The sequence below is a fragment of the Adiantum capillus-veneris genome, chromosome 11 (assembly GCF_014529385.1).
Source record: "Adiantum capillus-veneris isolate H3 chromosome 11, ASM1452938v2, whole genome shotgun sequence".
Lineage (NCBI taxonomy): Eukaryota > Viridiplantae > Streptophyta > Polypodiopsida > Polypodiales > Pteridaceae > Adiantum > Adiantum capillus-veneris.
The window spans coordinates 93,841,031-93,860,855 of NC_140941.1; the positions used below are offsets into that span (position 1 = coordinate 93,841,031).

General features: G+C 40.6%; 1 protein-coding gene across 2 annotated transcripts; it reads right to left on the reverse strand.

Annotated features, from left to right (window-relative positions):
* Positions 1-779: 779 nt before the first annotated feature.
* LOC147447665 (G-type lectin S-receptor-like serine/threonine-protein kinase SD2-5) lies at positions 780-5,679 on the reverse strand. Of its 2 annotated transcripts, none has more exons than XM_086523391.1 (4): positions 4,872-5,679; positions 4,084-4,793; positions 2,924-3,962; positions 780-1,262 (listed from the first exon to the last, which is right to left on the reverse strand). In XM_086523391.1, the coding sequence occupies exons 1-4, from the start codon at positions 5,563-5,565 to the stop codon at positions 955-957; spliced, it is 2,751 nt and encodes a 916-aa protein (XP_086379517.1). In that variant the 5' UTR covers positions 5,566-5,679; the 3' UTR covers positions 780-954. The 2 variants fall into 2 exon arrangements, with proteins under 2 accessions (XP_086379517.1, XP_086379518.1); XM_086523392.1 differs by having other exon boundaries at positions 780-1,259; positions 4,872-5,677.
* Between the last annotated feature and the right edge of the window lie 14,146 nt (positions 5,680-19,825).

Here is a 19,825-nt window from a genome sequence, read left to right on the forward strand (position 1 = left end):
ATTTTGTTTCAAAATGTTGATGTGTAATTTGCATCTTTCACATTATTTAAGTGGGTCCCTTTGTAATATATAAACCATTTATGATTATATATGTATAATAGATAACACAATTTTACATTAAAACACAATAAAAATTCCATGTGATTGTAAGCACATATTTAAACTTACTCTCCTTCATCTCCCCTTAACTTAGCAAGCCTTCGTGCCTCCTCACCTTGTTTAGCTATACAATATTTAAGTGGGCCCCTTCTTAATATATAAACCATTTATGATTATATATGTATAATAGAGAACACAATTTTATATTAAAACACAAAAAAAAATCCATGTGATTATAAGCACATATTTAAACTTACTCTCCCTCATCTCCCCTTAACTTAGCAGGCCTTCGTGCCTCCTCACCTTGTTTAGCTATATATTAGAAGATGAAGAAAAAAATAACTTTTAGAAATTGATACTTTATAACATAAAGTGATAATTTATCCAATATAAAAAATAAAAAATAAAAAAGTACTCAAAAGAAAAGCTATGATAAAATGAGATTATTTGCTTGTGAAACGTAAGGAAAATATACGTGTACTTGATCAACCCCCCTATAAAATTTTGTTAGGTATAAAAATTATGAGCTAATTTGTTGTGCTACATAGCACAAGTAATTGACAAAGTAGTTAACGTTTGACTCAAAATAAGATTAAAGCATTATTGGATGCAAAAAATGTGAATCCTTGCTGGGTGATATGTGTGCCTATTCTAACAATGAAAATAATTCAACACAGAGGTGACATTAAAAGTTAAAATGATAAAATTCAACGTTTTTCTATGAAAATTCATTTTATACCTCTAGGTTTTTATACATTGAAGTAAACAATTTATAAGAGAAAAGTGCCATTTGATTGTTGACGTTGAGAAAAAGTCTAAAACTTGCTATGCATGTCAATATGGCCAAACTCTTTTTTATCTAGGAGATAGCACACTGGTGACTTCAGGCGTTGCACCACTGTAATTACTACTAATAATGGCTGCGGTACTTGTGTGGGAGCCAGAGCTTGTGTTGAAGATAGTGCGTCGTCCTGGTTGTGCATGGCGCCTAGGAACATAAGCCATTTCTAAGGGAGGATCCGGCACCTGCAAGTGCTCCTCCAACATTAGGACCACCGTTGTCATTGATGGTCGTGACGTCGCATCTTCTTGAATACACCAAAATGCCACATTGATTAGGCGCTCCATCTTCAACAGACCTGATGCTGATATTGCAGGGCCTGCTTTTTCCATGACATTCAAAATAAAGAAGTTTGTGTTACATTGAACAAGCTGAAATAAATCACAATAGCCTTCATTATAAAAGAGAGAGAGAGAGAGAGTAAATGGGTCCCTTTTGATGATAGTTGTGTCCTTTGAGTTCTCTCTTGCAAGCAGCCGTCCATTGATTTGATCGAGATTCAAGGGTGACAAAATTGCAGGTACCTTGTTACAAAAACTTCTCAAGGCCTTCTAAAGGTCAAAGAAATGGACTCTAAGGTAACACAAGAGAGGGGTCTCCACAATGTAGTCTTGAGCTACCTGCCATACGAGGTCCATAGGGGATTGAACTCTAGAATTTGGAGAGATATCTCCACCATGTAGACTTAAGCAACACATGGACCCAACCTTGGTGCACTATTTCCAAGCCACTAAAATAAAAAATTGGTTCACCGCTTATTTTATTCATTAACTCCCAGATACTCTCTAAGATTCGCACAAGTGCATGATTCACTACTGGCCAAGTAAAAGGATGCCATGGATTCGAACCCCCGCCAGGCCAATGTAAAGCCTCCAATTGCTACCGTAGCCACCCGAGCAAGCTCGCTGAGTTTCTGCTTTCCGAAGCTGCACAACTAAAAAAAACAGCTTCCCCCCGCCACCTCGCGTGTTGTGCTGCAGCTCCTAGCCAGCTTTGAGCACCCCCCTTCTCTTCCATCCTCTACGCATGCCCGACTAATCTGACGTCGCCTGCTCACACTTGATAGCTGGTCTGCCTGCCGCGTCGTCATTCATATCCTTCACCATAAGGGAACCTCATAAAGATTCTTGTCCCAATTTCTTTTCCAGAATGTGTAGGACATACTTATTGAATTTTACTAAATGCCAGTAATACGCTATAGGGGACTCGGCTCTTAGATAGGGTAGGGATATTTGTTAGCACTCGCTGCTTGCACCTAGTGATATATAAGGCATGGTGCCTATCAAATTTTGTACACATTTTTTAGGCTACTTTCAGGCATGGTGCCTATCAAATTTTGTACACATTTTTTAGGCTACTTTCAGATTCTCCGATGCTTGGCAATAGAAGTAGCGTTGCTTTGTAATTAAAATAGCGCTTCCGTCAAAGGGCTTTGCCGATAGCAGCACCTCTACCTCTCTCTCTCTCTCTCTCTCTCTCTCTCTCTCTCGCATTAGTGACGGTCCTTGTTATTATAACACATTTTAGGGAAAATTACCCAAATACCCCTCTAATTTGTGGAAATTCTCAAAATACCCCTTAAATTCCAAAAATTCTTTAAAATACCCTTGTATCCAGTTGGTTGGATTGTTCAAGATTCTCTAATCTTTATTCCTTTTTGACAATTGACATCCGTTAATTTTGCGTGCTTAGCATGTAATTTGTCACAAATACCTTGCAAAAATAATTGATCTCCAACGCCTACATAATCAACTCAAATTCTAGATTTAGCTCTTGTATCGATAGACAATGAGCTTCTTATGAAAAGCTACAAATTTTCTAATCTTTAGAGAAATTTAGTTTCACAACCACGCCTATTTTGGAGAATTTGAAGGGCATTTTGAGAATTTATGACAAAATATTGGGGGTATTTTGGGAATTTCCACACAAATTAGAGGGGTATTTAGGTGATTTTCCCTACATTTTAATAAAAAACTTAAGTACCTTGATCCGCCTGGGCAATATTATTCTCGACGCCTGCATGCCCGTCGAGCTGAGCAAACAGGCGCTTGTCCACTACCTCGCTGATACGACCACTTCCCGCTCGCCTGAGCGCCCATGCCGGGAAATACCACTCCTCGCTCGTCTGAGCTGCCGTATTCAGATTTTTACGGCCTCCCACAAGCTCCAGCAGAACCATTCCATAGCTGAACACATCACTTCTGTCTGTAATGGGCAGGTTCAAAAACCACTCAGGTGCCATGTAGCCCGGAGTGCCCCTCATGGCCGTCACTGTCTGGCTATGGCCCCTCTCCATTAGCTTGCTCAGCCCGAAGTCCGCCAGTTTCGCGCGGAACCCTGCATCAAGCAAGATATTCTGCGGTTTCACATCCAAATGCACCACTCTCTCCCTGCATTCCTCATGCAGGAAAGCCAGCCCGCGGGCCGTATCCAGCGCAATTCTGTGCCGCACCTCCCAGGGAAGCACATGAGCACCTGCTTTAATATTACTGTTAGGAAATATCCATTTATCTAAGGATCCGTTCTCCATATACTCATAAATGAGAAGTCTGTGCATCCCTTCTGCACAGAAACCCTTCAGCTGAACCAGATTTACATGGCTCAGATTTCCGAGAGTTGCGACCTCGGCCCGGAAATGCCTCTTGCTGGCTGCGGCTATGTTGGAGTATTCGGACAGTGTAAGCTCTTTCACTGCCACTCTAATCACAAGCTGTTGCTGCTGCTGTTTTAATTTGGTTTCTTGCGAATTCTTGTCAATTCCTGAAGGGATGTGGAGATTGCCATCATAGACAGCGCCGGATCCTCCTTTACCAAGCTGCTTGCTGAACCCTTCGGTTGCATCATACAGCTCCTTGTATGAAAACCTTGGAGGCAACCCAGGCAGGCCCTCCAGAAATGCTTCCTCTTCAGAATCAGAGTCATCATCAGACCGCGCCTTCATCAGCCTTCTGCTGATCCAAGCTATTATCCCAACCATTGTCACGAGCACGACAGCCGCAGCAACGCTTACGCCAATGACAACCTGTTGAGTTTTCTCATGTAAGTCATAATGTGAGATTTAGTAAGCTTACATCAGATTTTCGGCAGTATAAGCAATAGCAGCAATAATATTGCATCAAAAAGCTTATATGACCCGTAATTACCTTTCTGGGAAACACGCTATTGCCGTTATCCTGATCACTTGCCGGGAGATAGGCAACTCTCAGAAAGGCGGTGACTGACGGGCTCGACCCGAACTGCATGGTGCGAACTTGATCATAGAGATGGCAATTTCCAGTTTCATTATTGTAAAAGGCTGCAGTGCAGGAGCAGTTTTGCAAGCACAAAGCAGTGCAATCGGACGGATTCTCAACAATCTGGCGGGGCGGTAGGTAAGCATTGGCATAGTAATCGGATCCTGTCACCGGCTGGAACTGATGCTGCAGTGAAATGCTGCAATTGAGAGGGGTTTGAAGGCGGCAACCTTGGGTTGGATCGGACGGATCTATAGCTTCAAATAGTGGGGGGCAAGTGCAGGTTTCGACGGAGCTACACAGGCCATTGATGCCGCAGTATGAAGGAAGCCTACAATAGGTACTGTAGAACCCTTTGAAAAGTTCGTTGTCGCGGCGCAGGGCTAGCTGGCCACTGGAGTTGGAGAGGAAGAAGGAGTTGATGTCGCCGGTGGGCATGACTCTGAGGAATCGATAGCCATCGCCGCCAATGCGGGTTGCAAAGTTGATGCCATGGACAGAGTTGCTGTCTTCAAGGAGGCATTGGGGGGAGGGGGTGCCTTCCTGCTCCAAGGAAACCCCCGTTGCATCCTGGTTGTAGAGAATAGTGGTGCGGTTACAAGCAGAATACAAAGATCCATCTACAATATTGAAACATATATACAGATGGTGAATCACAGCGTGGAAATCGTTAAAAAATTTAATACTATATAACTTACTGAGTGAGGTGTTGGAGATAACGTAGTTGAGAACAGCGTAAGGAACCATATTCTGCTGGGCATCAAAAGTGGCGTAGAGGACGGCGCCGCCAGGGTTGGCTCGGAGCGTGTAGTAGCCGGAGGCCCAATCATTCCAGGCGAGGCTGGCCGTGGAGGTGTGGTTGGTACGGAGGCGCTGGCCGGGCACAAACACATCTGCCGGCACATCGAAGCTCTGCCACTCTATGCTAGCTGAGCTGCTGCCGCCAACGCCTACTACGATGTAGAGATTGCCTGTGCTGTTCATAACAATTGTGGAGATGTTGGAGACAGAGGGAGACCAGATGAGGGTGCCATTGGGCTCTCGCAGAGTGAGGGTACGTGACGGGAGCTCGAAGAGGAGCGAGGCGTTGGGGGAGGCGGGGCGGTCGCGGTTGGCGATCCAGACGACAGTGGTGTTGTAGAGAGTGCTGAGGACCACCAAGAGGCGGTGCGAGCGGGTGGGGCCGTAGTCGAAAAGTTGGAAGGAGTAGGCGGAGTCGCGGCTGAGGAGGAAGGGGTTAGAGGTGTTGGAGAGGAGGATGCGTCTTGCAGGCTGTGAGGGTAAGGTAGAAAAATCGATGGTTTCATTAGCTGGGGTGAGAGCAGGTATCATCAGTGGAGAGATTAAAATAAGGAAGAAGAAGAGGAAAAGGGGGGCATTTCTTGCGGCCATGCATGCAGGTTGTAGCTTGTAGCAAATCAGCTATATAAAATATAGGAGGTTAAAGAAAACCTCGTGACATGCATGCCCTCAACAATGCCTGCCCAGCCCTTTGATACATATACACTGACCTTAAAAGCCTTCAGAAAACCTGTGGAATGCCATGACTCAGGCGTCGCCTTCCAACAAACGTGTAGAACTGGCCCTTGTTAGAGCCGAAATTTAGTAAAATCAAGGGAAAATTACCAAAATACCCCTCTAATTTGTGAAAATTCCCAAAATACCCCTAGTATTTTGTCATAAATTTCCATAACGCCCTTAAAATACCCCCAGTTGTGAAAGTAAATTTCTCCAAAAATAAAATTTTTTGTAGCTTTTTATAAGAAGACTAATCATCTATCATACAAGATTCTAAACTAGAGTTCGGGTTGGTTATGTAGGCTTTGTTGATGAATCGCTTCATTATTTGTAGACATAGTTGCCTTTTTTGTGAGGTAATTTGTGACAAATTACATGCTAAGCACTCAAAAATGGATCACAATCATAAAAAATAAAAAAGAATAAAGATTTTAAAATCTTGAACAATCCAACCAAAATAGACACAAGGGTATTTTGGGAATTTTTGAAATTTGAGGGGTATTTTGGTAATTTTCCCTAAAATTAACACTTATTACTATTTTCTTGTGATGTCACACACTCCTTGTAGAGTTAAAACACTCCATTGCTTGAACGTTTTCTCAAAAAAGGGACCTGGAGAAACTTTTAGGTGAAAGTTCTTTTTCAAAACTTTTGCTTTTATTTTGAGGAGCCCATTGCTTTTTTGATTGGTCAGTTCTCCTAATAGAGACGAAATTCTTTGATTTTGTAGTGCTACTAGGAATTATTCTTTGGGTTCCCTTGCGAGCAATATAAAGTGGCCTTTTAGTTAATCTCACTAATATTTCAGTATTATGTGGGACTCAGCTCTTAGTTTCTGCTTGCGAAGCCTTTCAACCTGGCCCCCAAGTCCTACGCTTCGCACATGACGCTTTTTTGGAGATCATACCCCCCCACAAACGACTTTTCCTGTGGGTACTTGAATTCTAAAGTTCTAACTCCTTAGACCAAAGAGTCAAAGTGAGTTTCAACGAAAGTTATGTCTTGTTTTGGGACCATAATTTCAGCCTACACCACACCCTTCGATGTATTTGCCACTTAACAACGGCACCACCTCAGACCGATTTCGAGGCCAGATCATTTTGAATGCTTGACCTTTTCATGTGGGATTTAAATTCTAACTCCCTAGACCAAAAAGTCTAATTGAATTTCGACAAAAGTTTTGTCACCTTGGTACTTCTAACAATGAGAAAAGGGCCTCCACATGTTGCATTTGGGAGGGTGGAAAGTGCATAAGTTTTCCACATTTTGTGTTCACACAGCAAGTTTGGCAAGCAAACTCATTGCAGCACTAATGGAACCTTTTGTAAACTTCTCCCAAAAAGAAAAAAATTTTCCTTCATTGCTACATAGTTACCTACTATTGATGGTAAACACTCGGTCGTCAAAAAATTACAACAGGGCATGAGGTGTAGTTTTGATTGTCACAAAATAACCCAAAAATTGTCCAAAAAACTCAAAAAATGAGCATTTAAGCTCGCAAGTTTTTTACAAAAAAATTTATGACTAAAAAATCTTAGATTTCTACGTCATGCTTCATTTAGCAATGAATAATCTTGAAAACAATGGAGAATTGACGAATTTACAATCACATGTTTAACTCAAAAAAATTACATTCCTATAATCACATCAATTTTTGACCAATTAATATAACATAAACTTTGTGATTTCACTATTGTGATGAAAAATGCAAATAAAACACATGCTTATCATTTACAAACCTCAAATTTTGCATCTAATTTTTTTAAAAGTTAAGTAACAAGATTATGTCTACTTTTGCAACAAAGCTTCATAAACAAAACTAAAAACTAAAATTATGAAGCAAGTTTGAAAGCATATTTCTTCTCTTTGTCATTCATAATTTGTTTTTCTTTCCCTTCTAGAAGACAATATAAGATATTGTGCGAGGTATTTTCTCTGACATCAACAAGATAACTTTGAAAACGTAATTTTCCTCATTGTTGAGACCTTTATCATCAACGACATAAATAAATAAGAGGTTCAATAATTGTTTGATTGTGCCCAAAAACACCTATTCGAATTGACCAAGCATGACCTTCAGGCTTCTTATGTCATGCATGCTCCCAAAGGATTTGAATATCATGAGTTGATGCTTTTTTTTGTTTATGAGAGGTAGCAAGCATACCTCTAGGGGGAACAATGACTCTCTGTAAAGGCACCATTGGTAAAGTCTCGTCAAAGGCACCATTGGTAAAGTCTTGTCAATACCTTGAGTTTGTTCTAGAAATTAATGAGCAGCTAATAAATGTCGTCGAGGAGCACCACTTTCAAAAGCGAAAGGAGGTGGAAGCAGTTGTCTTCTAGAATCTGCTCCACTGATTGACATGACGCATCCTAAGTGCTTGAAAGTGAGGACTGATGGGAGCAAGTTTACTATGTGAGGGAGTGAGTAAACTTGTACGACCTAAACCAATTAGAGAAGATAAAGATTGATTAGCGAGATTAGATTGTTGACCTCTTCTTTGCTTCTTAAAAACATGAGCATCACCAGAAGGAGAAGGCTTTACAAAGAAGAAGCTGCAAGCCTGCAAACATCGACAAAAGAACCATAAATTCTTGCTATCAAGCATGACAAATCCAAAATATATATAAAAAACAGCAAGAAGAATATAAAATTTGCAAACAAATCAGACAAAGAAGTTAAAAAATTCATCATATTTCAAGGCTTTCTTAAGTAGAAAATTAAGAATTTATGTGTATTTAGAGCAAAAAAATCAAAGTATGTCTTTAGTTATGGCACAATAGATCTTTATATGTTAACAAAATGATACCAAAAGCAAGTGTATTATGCTAGTTACATCTCCCTTGCTCTAGTGTCTCAACAACAATAGGTGCTACAATAGTACTCACACTATCTCTTTGCGGAGTGGTTAAAGCAACACTCAACAGTTCAATCTCAAGCCAACCACATAATCTTACAAATTTCTTACAACAAGTACTTGTTTGACCAAGGGAAGACCAAAGAGAGTAGTTTATAACATCTAACCTACACTCATTGAAAAGTACATCAAAAATAGAAGAATCACACTTGCTTTCTTGTTGTGTCCTTATGCATATAACAATAAATAAGCACCATGTGTACAAAGATATACACAACCAATGTATCAAACAACTAATAAAAACTTTCTCTTCACAAATTTGACAAAACATAACTCTCTTTTTGTATCTACAATCCATCATGCATATGTAATTCTAACCTCCATAACAATACATGTTTTTTGTAAGATACACAATAATTTTTCTGTATGGTTGAAAACTATCTTTTGTTGTGATGTTCAAAACAAAATTCTGAGGGCATAAACAGCTTTGAAAGGGGGGTAAAACTTCAGGACGCCTGCTGGAGAATTTCTCGGAATTCTGAATATGCTTATCCAAGTTCTGGACCCGAAAATTGCCTTTAAACTTCGCGTGCGCGCATGAAAACATAAAAACGAGTTGCACATAACCACGCAAAGTACACACATGAAGATAAAGCAAACTCACGCAGAGAACAAGGAGATGGAGAACATGAAGATGGAGATGGAGATAGAAAAGACATACCTAGATACGACCTCTGGAGAGAGCAAAACCTTATTGTTGTGTTTTGGAAGACAAGATTGCAACAAAGTTGTATTCTAGAATACAGCTATGCTACAAACTTGTATTCCAGAATACACTTGTGCTACAAACCTTGTATTCCAGAATACACTTGTACTTCAAACTCACTTGTGCTACAAACTTGTATTCCAGAATACACATGGGTTACAAACTTGTATTTTAGAATACACTTGTGTTGTAATTTTGTATTCTAAAATACAAAATTGTTACAATTTTGTGTTCTAAAATAGAGAAGTGTTAAAACTTGTATTCCGGAATATAAGATTGAAGTAATGTTGTCTTCTAGAATTTAAAAAACTTGAATCCTAAAATACTTATACACAACAAATGGACAAAAATCTTCATACTCGCGTATTCTACATTACAAGTCTATTGCAAATTTGTATTCAATTGATGTTCATTGATACAAAGCAGTTTGAAAAGATGCAAATACAAATATGTACTATTTGAGGTGATCAAGGTGACTAAGAACAAGAAAACAAAAAATAGCGAACTACGTATCAATAAATTAAATTTGGAGGATATGAAAATTCTTGTTTATGGTCTCACTTTGAAGAAGTTTGGTCATCTTTATCAACAAACCATAAAAATTTTAAGGATTGTAATTGAAATCTTTGAGTCTTCAATTGTAAGCTTTCGAGGATGTAATTGTTTTTTTTAGTGGAATGTTGTGTATTTTTTAAGGAATATTTGGACTTTTTCGTCTTACAAAACTTTCTATATTGACTTTAGTTCAAAAAATTGAAGTCTTTTTGACAATGTTCATTGTTACTTTTTTAAGTTGCTCCAAAAATTGATGTTCTTTTAGTTGTTTGAGAACTTTTGGCCAAATTCAAGGGGAGGTGTATTTTTTCGCGATTTAGGTGTACTTTTTGATGACCAAGTGTTGATAGCCACCAACTCCATCTACTACATATCTTTAGATACACACTCAACGAGGAGAGACCCTACCCAAGCCTGACTTCCAAAGTTTTGCAAGACATCTATCTCACATTATGTTCCATTGTGCGTGTTTGTGACAAAGTGTCGAAATGACCCCTTGGTATTAGGATAGGGAATGGGTGACGTAAGGACTTAGTCGAGTAAAGTGTGAGTTTTCAAAAGGAGATTGTATGTAGAGGCCTATATAAGAGGCCAACTTCAATGAAAAGTTAGTGTATTTTATTGAGTCTATCAAGCCTCTCTCTCTCTCTCTCTCTCTCTCTCTCTCTCTCTCTCTCTTACACACACCTATTTGTGTTGTGGTGGGGGAGGGTTGTTTCACTCATAAGAAGTCATCTATATAACATGCGTTCAAAGGGTTCTTTAAATACATGCTCTGAGGCAATAAAATAATGCTTTTTTAAAAAAGAATTATGATATTTTTCCAAAAAGATATAAATATCCCCTTATGTAGATGTAATTATGTTAATCTTTCCCAAAAATCCTTATTTTAAACTCACCTGCTATACTTACATTTCTAAAGGGACTCCTTCAAGTCTTCTCATTGCCACCATTTGAATTTGAATTCTTACTTGGCTTTCACGAATCTATCCAAGAAGCACCAACCTATGCATATACACCTTTAACTCTCAAAATGTGGGGCTTGATCATTGAGTAAGTTGTGTGTGTTTGAGAGTATTTTTTGGCCTTGAAAGTGTTGGATAAGTCTCGAGGCATTTAATATATGTAATACTACCATATCACATGCGTTCAAAGGCTATATAATTATTTTATTTATAAATTTTTTAAGATTATAGTTTACCTTTTCATATTCATGGTGATTTCATATTCACATAATCACGTGTGTGTTTTTGTGATCACATTGGTAATTACCAAAATTCTCAATTCACAACTCTTTACGTTAACCAAAAAATGACAATATACCTTGAAGGCTACGAGGTGGACAACTTAGCTTTGCCTGCTGGTACAATGGTTTACTCTGTGGAGTGGCACACCCAATGGGCCCTTAGGTACTATATAAGGGGGCCTTGGGAGGCCCCCACCTTCTCACACTTTCAAAGCCTTCTCTACTTTCAAGCTCTCCAAAGCTTTTCTAAGCCCTCCCAACACGGATTTATTAAACACGCGATCACATGAATTTTTGTGATTACCGTCACATAAAATCTAATATCTAACCAATCCAAATGATTTCTCATATTAAATTGATCATTTAAAGTGGGAGAATAAACGGGAATAAGGGTTAGAATATAGACATGTGCTTATGGATCTATCTCAACACGGGGCTAAGGCTAAAAGGGTCCAAATGAGAGATGGTCTATCAAAGAGCAAGGCTAACTAATGGAGCTCAAAGACCTTAGGATTGGCTTCATTAAAGACCTCCAAAGGTTAGTGTTAAAAGTCCTTAGACCTTAGGCAAACTAGGGCTATGCTTCAGGTGGAAACCCGACCCAAGCTTGAAGTGCTTGTCGTGCTTGCTGACTAAGGTGCTTGAGGTGCTTGTCGTGCTTGCTGACTAAGGTGCATGAGGGGCTTGTAGTGCTTGCTGACTAAGGTGCTAAGGTGCTCCATGACTGAGGTGCTTGAGGGGCTTAAGGTATTCCCAATGTCAACCACAATCCCTACTCATGGGGAGGTGAGCCCTTATTGTAGGGGCATGAGAGAGAACAATCACACCCTCACACAAGACAAGCCTAGTCTAAAGAAGAAACAAGGACACATGTCAAGTTCCTCTCCATGTTGCCCTCATTGTGTGCCTAAAGCCTATTGGTTGGCCTCCCTATCGTCATTCCTCGCTAGCTCTCTCCACCTTCGAAGGTGTTTGAGGCCTTGGGACTGAGACCGGGGATGGTTAATGCTTTCACAAAGTTTATGTTATGCTCGTGATGCATAAAGCTTTCCATATTCATTTCATCACCTAGGTCACAAGGAACACAAAGATTGTACTGTACCAAGTCTCTCTTTATGGGAGAATCTATAATACAAAATTATATTGGAGGGAGGACCGGCTCCACATAAATCGGGTCCTCAACTGTTGTCATGTTCCTCAATTCTCGCTCTTGCAAAAGTATTGTTCATGCCAAGTTAATTAAGTATAATGGTCATGTTGCTACCGCTAATTAAGTTCACCCTCTATGTTCTCAATGTAACCTCATAAAAATGTTCACTCTAGTTCTCTTAATTCCTCTATTTTTAAAGTTCATAGGCCATTTTCATTACATTGGTATCATAGGTATTGGTTTCTCTTTTCTTGCTTAAGAAGAGGTCCTTAAGTTGTCCATGAAAGGTTGGAAATGTTCATTGTAATAGGGTAAGTGGGATACGGATCTATTATCTTGCTTGGAAAGGACTTAGTTTGAGGTACACCATTGGAAACTATAGTCTTAATAATGGAGTCTCTCGGGGCTTGCCTTTTGCTTAACCATTATTGAGCTATTAGAAATCTCAACAAAAACCATAATCAACCGAGCAATGTTAGACCCTCTCCACTAGTCTTTGCAATCAATAGTGTCTAAACCACGGGTGTGACTTCTTGAGGACTAATTTTCAAAGGTAAAGTAGAGAAGCGACTAAGGATTTTAAGGGTACCAAATCAAAGTAATTTAAATATAAGTTTAATAAGCATGGCTACCAATAACCAAGAGAGTAGATTGAATATTGACAACTTTGATTTTACACGTGAAGAGAATTAGAGAACTTGACAATAGTTGAGGACCGGATTTATGTGGAGCCGATCCCCCCTCCAAAAGGCTTTTGTATTATAATTCCTCCCATAGAGAGAGACTTGGTATAATACAAGCTTTCTGAAACCTTGATGGTGTAATGAAGATAGAGAGCTTCATGCACCACAATTATGCCCGTAACTTAGCTAAATCAAAGCATTAACTTGTCCCCGCCCTCAGTCCCAAGACCTCAAACACCTTCGAAGGTGGAGAGAGCTAGCAAGGAATGAGGGTAGGGAAGAGGAAGAAGAAACATTCTTACGAGAAAGAAATAGTTCCTCGCTTATCATCACTCTTCTTTCTTAGCATAGCATAATAGCATAGTAATGAAGATGGAGGAGATGGCAAGATTTAGCATTGGAACGTGGCTCTTGGTTGGATTTGCATTCCATAGCCAAGAGTGTTGGTGTAGGCTCTCGACTTCTCAACAAGCTTGGAGAAGGAGATGGAGTCCTTGCACTTTCACCAAGTGACAATGATCACATGAGTGTGTGTGTGTGTGAGAGAGTATATCCCCAAGCACACCCCCAACTTGCCTTGGTCAACCCCTCCTTGTAGCTTTTAAAAAAAATGGTTAGACCCCTACAAGCCTAGCCAATCAAATGCATTAGTCATATCAAGCAACAATGCTACCATTAGGACATGAAGCACCTCAAGCACCTTAGTCAGCAAGCACATCAAGCACCTTAGTCAGCAAGCATGACAAGCACTTCAAGCTTGGGCCGAGTTTCCACCTCAAACATAGCCCTAGCTTGCAAGTAGCTTGCCTAAGGTCCTAGGTCTAAGGACTTTTAACACTAACCTTTGGAGGTCTTTAATGAAGCTTATCTTAAGTTCTTTCAAGATCCATTATCTAGCATTCCTCTTTGACAGACCATCTCTCATTTGGACCCATTGACTTTGGCCATCTGTTGAGATACATCCATAAGCACGTCTATATTCTAACTCTTGTTTCCGTGTATTTTCCCATCTTAAATGATCAGTCTAATATGAGAAATTCTTTTGGGTTTTTTAGATATTAGATTTTATCGAAATTGAGTTTCAATGTGCCTCCACACAGGTGAATCGACAGGGACACGCATTATTCCCTCATTTAAGCGGTGGTTGGTGTGCCACGTGAGACGGAGAGAGAAAGAGAGGGAGGAAGAAAGAAAAAGAAAGAGAGAGGGAGAGAGGGAAAAAGGGGGAGAGAGAGAGAGAGGGGGGGGGGAGAGGGGGAAAGAGAGAGAAAAAATAGAGATAGAGGGAGAGGGAGAGAAGGGATAGATAAAGAAAGGGAGAGAGAAAGAGACAGGGAGGGAGAGGAAACGAGAAAGAGAGAGATAAAATAGAGAGCGAGAGGGGGGGGGGGGGGGGAGATAGAGAAAGAGAGATAAATGTGGGAGAGAAGGGGAGATAGAGGTACAGAGGAAGTGTGTGTGTGAGAGAGAGAGAGAGAGAGAGAGAGGGAGAGGGAGAGGGAGAGGGAGAGAGAGAGATAGAGATAGAGGGAAAGAGAGAGAGATACATAGAGAGAGAGAGAGAGAGAGAGAGAGATAGAAAAAGAGAGTGCAAAGGCTTCTGTAGAGTTCTTTGAAAAATATATTTTTTACGTTCCCAAGATGGAGTTCAAAAATGATTTTCTACGCTCTTTCCTCTACCTGCTCTATCTTTCTCTCTCTCTTTCTGTCTATGTCTCTCTTTCTCTCTTCGCATGCCACATTAGGTTGGAAAACTTTCAATGGCACGGTACCTCAAACTGGAGGCACGCATGTAATGTGCATAGTAATCCCTTGAACAAAGAGCTGCTGCGAAGAGATGTTGCACAAAAAGCACCCTCACACTATTGTGCACAACACAAAACGATGGCTACATTTACAACTGTAGCTCTTTATCTCTACTCAAAATGATGACTACATTTACGTAAAATATACTTAATTATAGAGAGTTGTATATACTTAAATTATGGGGGGGAGGGGGTACGTATGTATTTGTTTATGAATGTATGTAAGCACTAAGTAGCGGAGCATAGCACTCGAGTGTTAGATGCTTCCTCTTGGTATAGTCCTTTTTTAATCGTGGCATTGTGTTCATTGATCAAATCATGCATGGATTACTGTAACGTACCTTTGGTTTTACCACGGTTGAGACTATGTGATGATATCTAAAGAGGTGTCACTTGACCTTTGGCACTACTAGCCCCTGCTTAGGTCTACTAGTATGTATATGTATCTATGTACTTGTGTGCATGTATACTTGTGTACATATATATAGATGAGTGAGTAGGGAGAGAAAGCTAAATCTCATATTGCTCCCTGTAATGTACATGTCAGATGAGAGACTACTTGGTGGGGAGCATCCATCTCCTTCTTCTTCCGGTTAGTTCACATCTCATGTGGGCTCCCACCCGGGGTGAACATTGCCTCTTTAGGGGGTGAGACCAAGCCAAAAAATTAAGATTATTTGTGGCTAGTTTTTTGCTTGTTTTTTGTGACATGAGTTTTATAGGTTTCTCTTTGTTATTTGCAGGCATGGCCATCCTATACCTACTCTACTCAAGTTCCTCAACCGGTGGCAAATCTAGACCTACAACGTGCGATCTCTTTACCAAGACCAATACCTACGTTCTGCGGATGCATTGTTTGGCTAGTACACTCCACAATATCTTGCGAGCTACATTCTTTCTCCGCAGTCCACGCCATGGGGAAGTCAGGGAGAGACTCCTTACATCCAAAGCCTCGTACCGACGGCACCTCAACTACGACCTCTTATTACCGTCCTACTCTCCTTCCATCATAGCGTCCCACTCTCATGGCATCGCAGGGTCCCATGCCACTCCATTCCACTCGTGCTTTGCTAGAGCACCGTCAACGTACTTCTTCTAGCGGTGTGCGTTGATGGTTGTCTCAAGGCAATGAGTGTTGAGAGAGACGGAGCCGTGAGGGATCTTGTGGCTTCACTTGTTTTGGTAGTGGGGGGGGGGGACGGAGTCCCCTATTTCAAAGCATGCCGGCCCACATGCAGAGGATGAGGATACTGATGCACACGTTTCAAACACGCATGAGTGCTACTATAGGATAAAGTATGGCGGGGAGGTGGACTTTGATACAGCATAGGACATGGCGTTTTGATACCATCTTTAGATTTGTTTTGTAAATTTTAGAGCCTAGCTGTCCAATCATGCACACTACATTGAGGACGTGTTGCATGCTAGATTGTCAAATGCCTTCGATCAGCATTTTTCACAATAGTGGTTGGAGATATACATAAAAACATTTTTTAAAAACAAGCAGTCCAGTGTATACAGCACACGATAACCAACCAAGGTAGATTTTCAGACAGGAGCTATCGTGGTGACAACATAGCAGATGCAGAGTGGGAGTGGGCAATGCAAGAAAAGAGCAATCAGGCTGCAACGAGCTCATCCTATAGGACAACAACGTGAAGCTCGGGCCCGACAAGCTCCCACGCACTATGGCTCAAAAGGCAAAGCAGCATGGAAGGACAAATATGTAAGATTAGTTAAATTACAACCTAAACCGGTCATTATAAAGATTTTATTTAATGATTTGTTGTTTTTATTACTGAATTAGGAAAATATCACTCTTAGTCAACCAACCAGAGAGATGGTCAAGTTTTGAGAGCGACATACATAATTTGAAACTTGGCGATGGTTGTTGGTAAACATCCACATCTCTTGCAAGCAATTTGATGCGGTGATTGGATCACTACAAGCGATAAGTTTAAACAAATAATATTGTATCAATTGTTTTGAGCGCTATTGATATTTGTTTAATTTGATTTGAGTTTATGTAGAGCTAGGGCAATCAAACATACATGCCTATGGACGATGATGAGGAGGAGGAGGATTAGATAGAAAATTATTTTTCTAAACTCTCATAAAGTCCCAATGTGGCACAATGTATATACAACCTTTATTTGTAACTTTTTTAAATAGTTGATCTTTGTTTTAGGGTAAAACTACTCCCCTGTTCATACTCACGAGCACGACACAGACAACATACTTATCATCCAATGACACGAATAACCCGTAGATGCACGTAGGCAATCTCGTTAGGTTGTCTAGGCTGAGACCAATCTACACATACGCACTTTTATGATGCATCAATCACTAACCCTAGTAGAATGCAACCCACTCTATTCCTAAATGCTCACAACACCGTTTATGCTTCCAATGAACTCGGAATCGCATCAAACTTACTAGGCACCATCCTCTCACTAGGATATACTTACCTATAAGTCTAATCTCACCAGATTTGAACCTTAGTTATCTTGAATACAGTCGTGATAGACTAACGGGTCATAATCCAAAAGTGGGAAAAACTTAAGTTTATGAGTATCTATGTGTAGCTAATCTCTTTCTCATTCCATAAATCACTTGATTATTGAAAACAGACACTGTTTGTGCTACTTACAAGCAAAACAAGCTCGAGGAAGGATTGATCGCAATCAGCTCAAAAAGGTGAATGTGTGGCGGGGGCGCGTAGCTCTCGGAGAGACTACCGCGATGGTGTGGTCACGTCGTGAATCCGGTGAGGGAGAAGCACGTAGCAAAGAGGATAAGACTCTCTCTCTCTCTCTCTCTCTCTCTCTCTCTCTCTCTCTCTCTCTCTCTCTCTCTCTCTCTCTCTCTCTCAGACTCGTACGACACAAAATTAATATTCAAATGTTTTCTTAAAAATGGTTCTAAGGTGACTTTTATACTTTAGTCACCTTAGCTCAAAAATGTACATGGGGTTCTCTTACTCCTTATTACAAAGTGGGAACCAATCTGAGTCCTGACTAACTGATTAATCTTTACATAACCCAAACGAATGGATCAAAATGATAAGACGTCTTTGACATAAAATGGAAATTTGATATGCTTTACAAGATGGGCTCATTACAACAGTTGGACAAATAGGGCTCCAACACTCTCCCCCTCCTAATTCATGTCTACCACGACATGATCGTCTTTGTCTTCATTGTCATTGTCGTCTTTCTTGGTTGATTTGATGTAGAAACGCATCATATCGCATAGACTCGCTTGCCATTAATGGGCCAAAAAATTTTGACTTGTACATGAAGAAGCCTGTGTAAAATGATTCTTCGAAGGTTTGGAGATGGTAGCTTGGCAGAAACATTAGCCGTTTGAAATAGGCATACAATACCGGCTCTATAGGTGGTCCACTTAGATCGTATGATAGCTCTGAGATACTTCTTTCGGTATTCATATACTCTGACGTCCAGCTTTCTGAGAAGACTGTGAGACAGGCCAAAAAGGTTCGAGCTATTTTACATAGCATCTTGCAGGATAGATCGTGAGAGCCTCCAAATTTAGCGATGGCGCCCTGAAGGGTTTTCACCATGTAAGAACCGGATATTCTCTCTCCCTCTGCTGGCCCTGGCAATACTGGATAATTTAGCCATGTCGGATTTCTGCTCTGTAGTGCTTTATGTTGGCTGTAGGTGTATGTTCGGGGAGTTGGGCAAAAAGTTATGTCATTCCTCAGCTCAGGCGGTGCGTTGACTAAGTGGATCAGGTTATTAGGATGATCCAAAAGCCATTGACGCCTCCACTTTGGCTGGCTGTCTACTATTCTGTTTTGTTGTTCCGATCGTGTACTTCTCCTTCAAACACTGGCACTTGTGCTTCTTTTTCAAGCTACTGTTGATGTGTTAGAGTTTCGTATTTCAGCAGAGCATAGGGTAACATGGGGGCATTCCATTCCTTCCGTAGCTCTGCTGCTGTTTTGTCTGATCTGGAGAGCCCTTGTAGCAACTCCTTTTCTAGTTGCATTGCCTTGTACCATATCATTTCTGATTGTTTTTCCATCTGCTCGGCCAGCCTCTGCTCTTCCAATCTTGTGACTGAATCTTCTTCTATTTCTTGGTCTTTGGAGCCAGTTTGATCGGTTTATGTATCTGGGGTCTCCTGTTCATGTGATTCTTCCCCGTACTCATCTTGACCCCCATATACTTCGGCGAGTCCAGCCAAATTCGTTGTTGCTTGCTCCAGGTTCACTTGTACCTGTCCTTGGTGTTGCCTTGCAGTTTGTAGACTTGCGATTTGCGCAGCCATTGTTCTACTATTGATTTGTAGAGCTTGAAATTCCATTTCTTTTTGAACGGCAAACTCCTCTAACTGTTTTAACCTGATATGCAAGTTTTCATTTTCTTCCCTAAGTGATTTGGAAACAATGCTTTCCATTTCACTGTTAGGAGCTGGTCCTTGTTGCTGTTCACTTTGTAGGTCTGAAATTTGCCTTTGTAGTTGGTCCTCGGCTCTAAGCGCACTTTCAGCTATCATTAAGCGCTGTTCTCTTTCCAACTCCAGCTCCCTCTTCAGTGCAGCCACTTCTTCTTCGGCGTGGACTATCGGTGTTGTTGATAGCGGCGTTTTTTGCTTCCTAGCTCTTTTGATTTCCCTTGCTTGTATATCTGTTACTGCTCTCAAATCTTTGATTTCAATTTGTAAGTCATCAATGACGACTTGCAAACTTTTGACTGTCTCCAGCGCATCTTGCTTTTCTTTTTCCAACTTATTTATGTGTTCATCTCTGTCACTGACATCTTCAAGGAATACGTTGATTGTATCTTCACAAATGGCATTGAAGTCTTCAGACTCCTGTAAATTGTCTTTGAGGAGATTTACTGTGCTTTTCAGCCCCAAGATCTCAGCATCTCTGATGCTGATCAGCTTTAGAGTGTCCTCCCTTTGCTCCTGCAGTCTTTGAACTTCTCCATGGGTTTTTTGTAACCTCATTTTGTTGGACCTGTTTTGATCAGCTAGCCATTGACTGTGCAGTCTTGTTCGGTTTAGTATTGTCTCCATTGACTGCAAATCTTCATCTATA

Bases quoted from the DNA above. Each gene is read 5' to 3' on its own strand.
- LOC147447665 (XM_086523391.1), bottom strand. From the start codon at position 5,565: ATGGCCGCAAGAAATGCCCCCCTTTTCCTCTTCTTCTTCCTTATTTTA. The intron at 4,794-4,871 runs GTAAGTTATATA...TCAATATTGTAG, and splicing joins TATCTCCAACACCTCACTCA to ATGGATCTTTGTATTCTGCT. The intron at 1,263-2,923 runs GTACTTAAGTTT...TCATGGAAAAAG, and splicing joins TATTGCCCAGGCGGATCAAG to CAGGCCCTGCAATATCAGCA.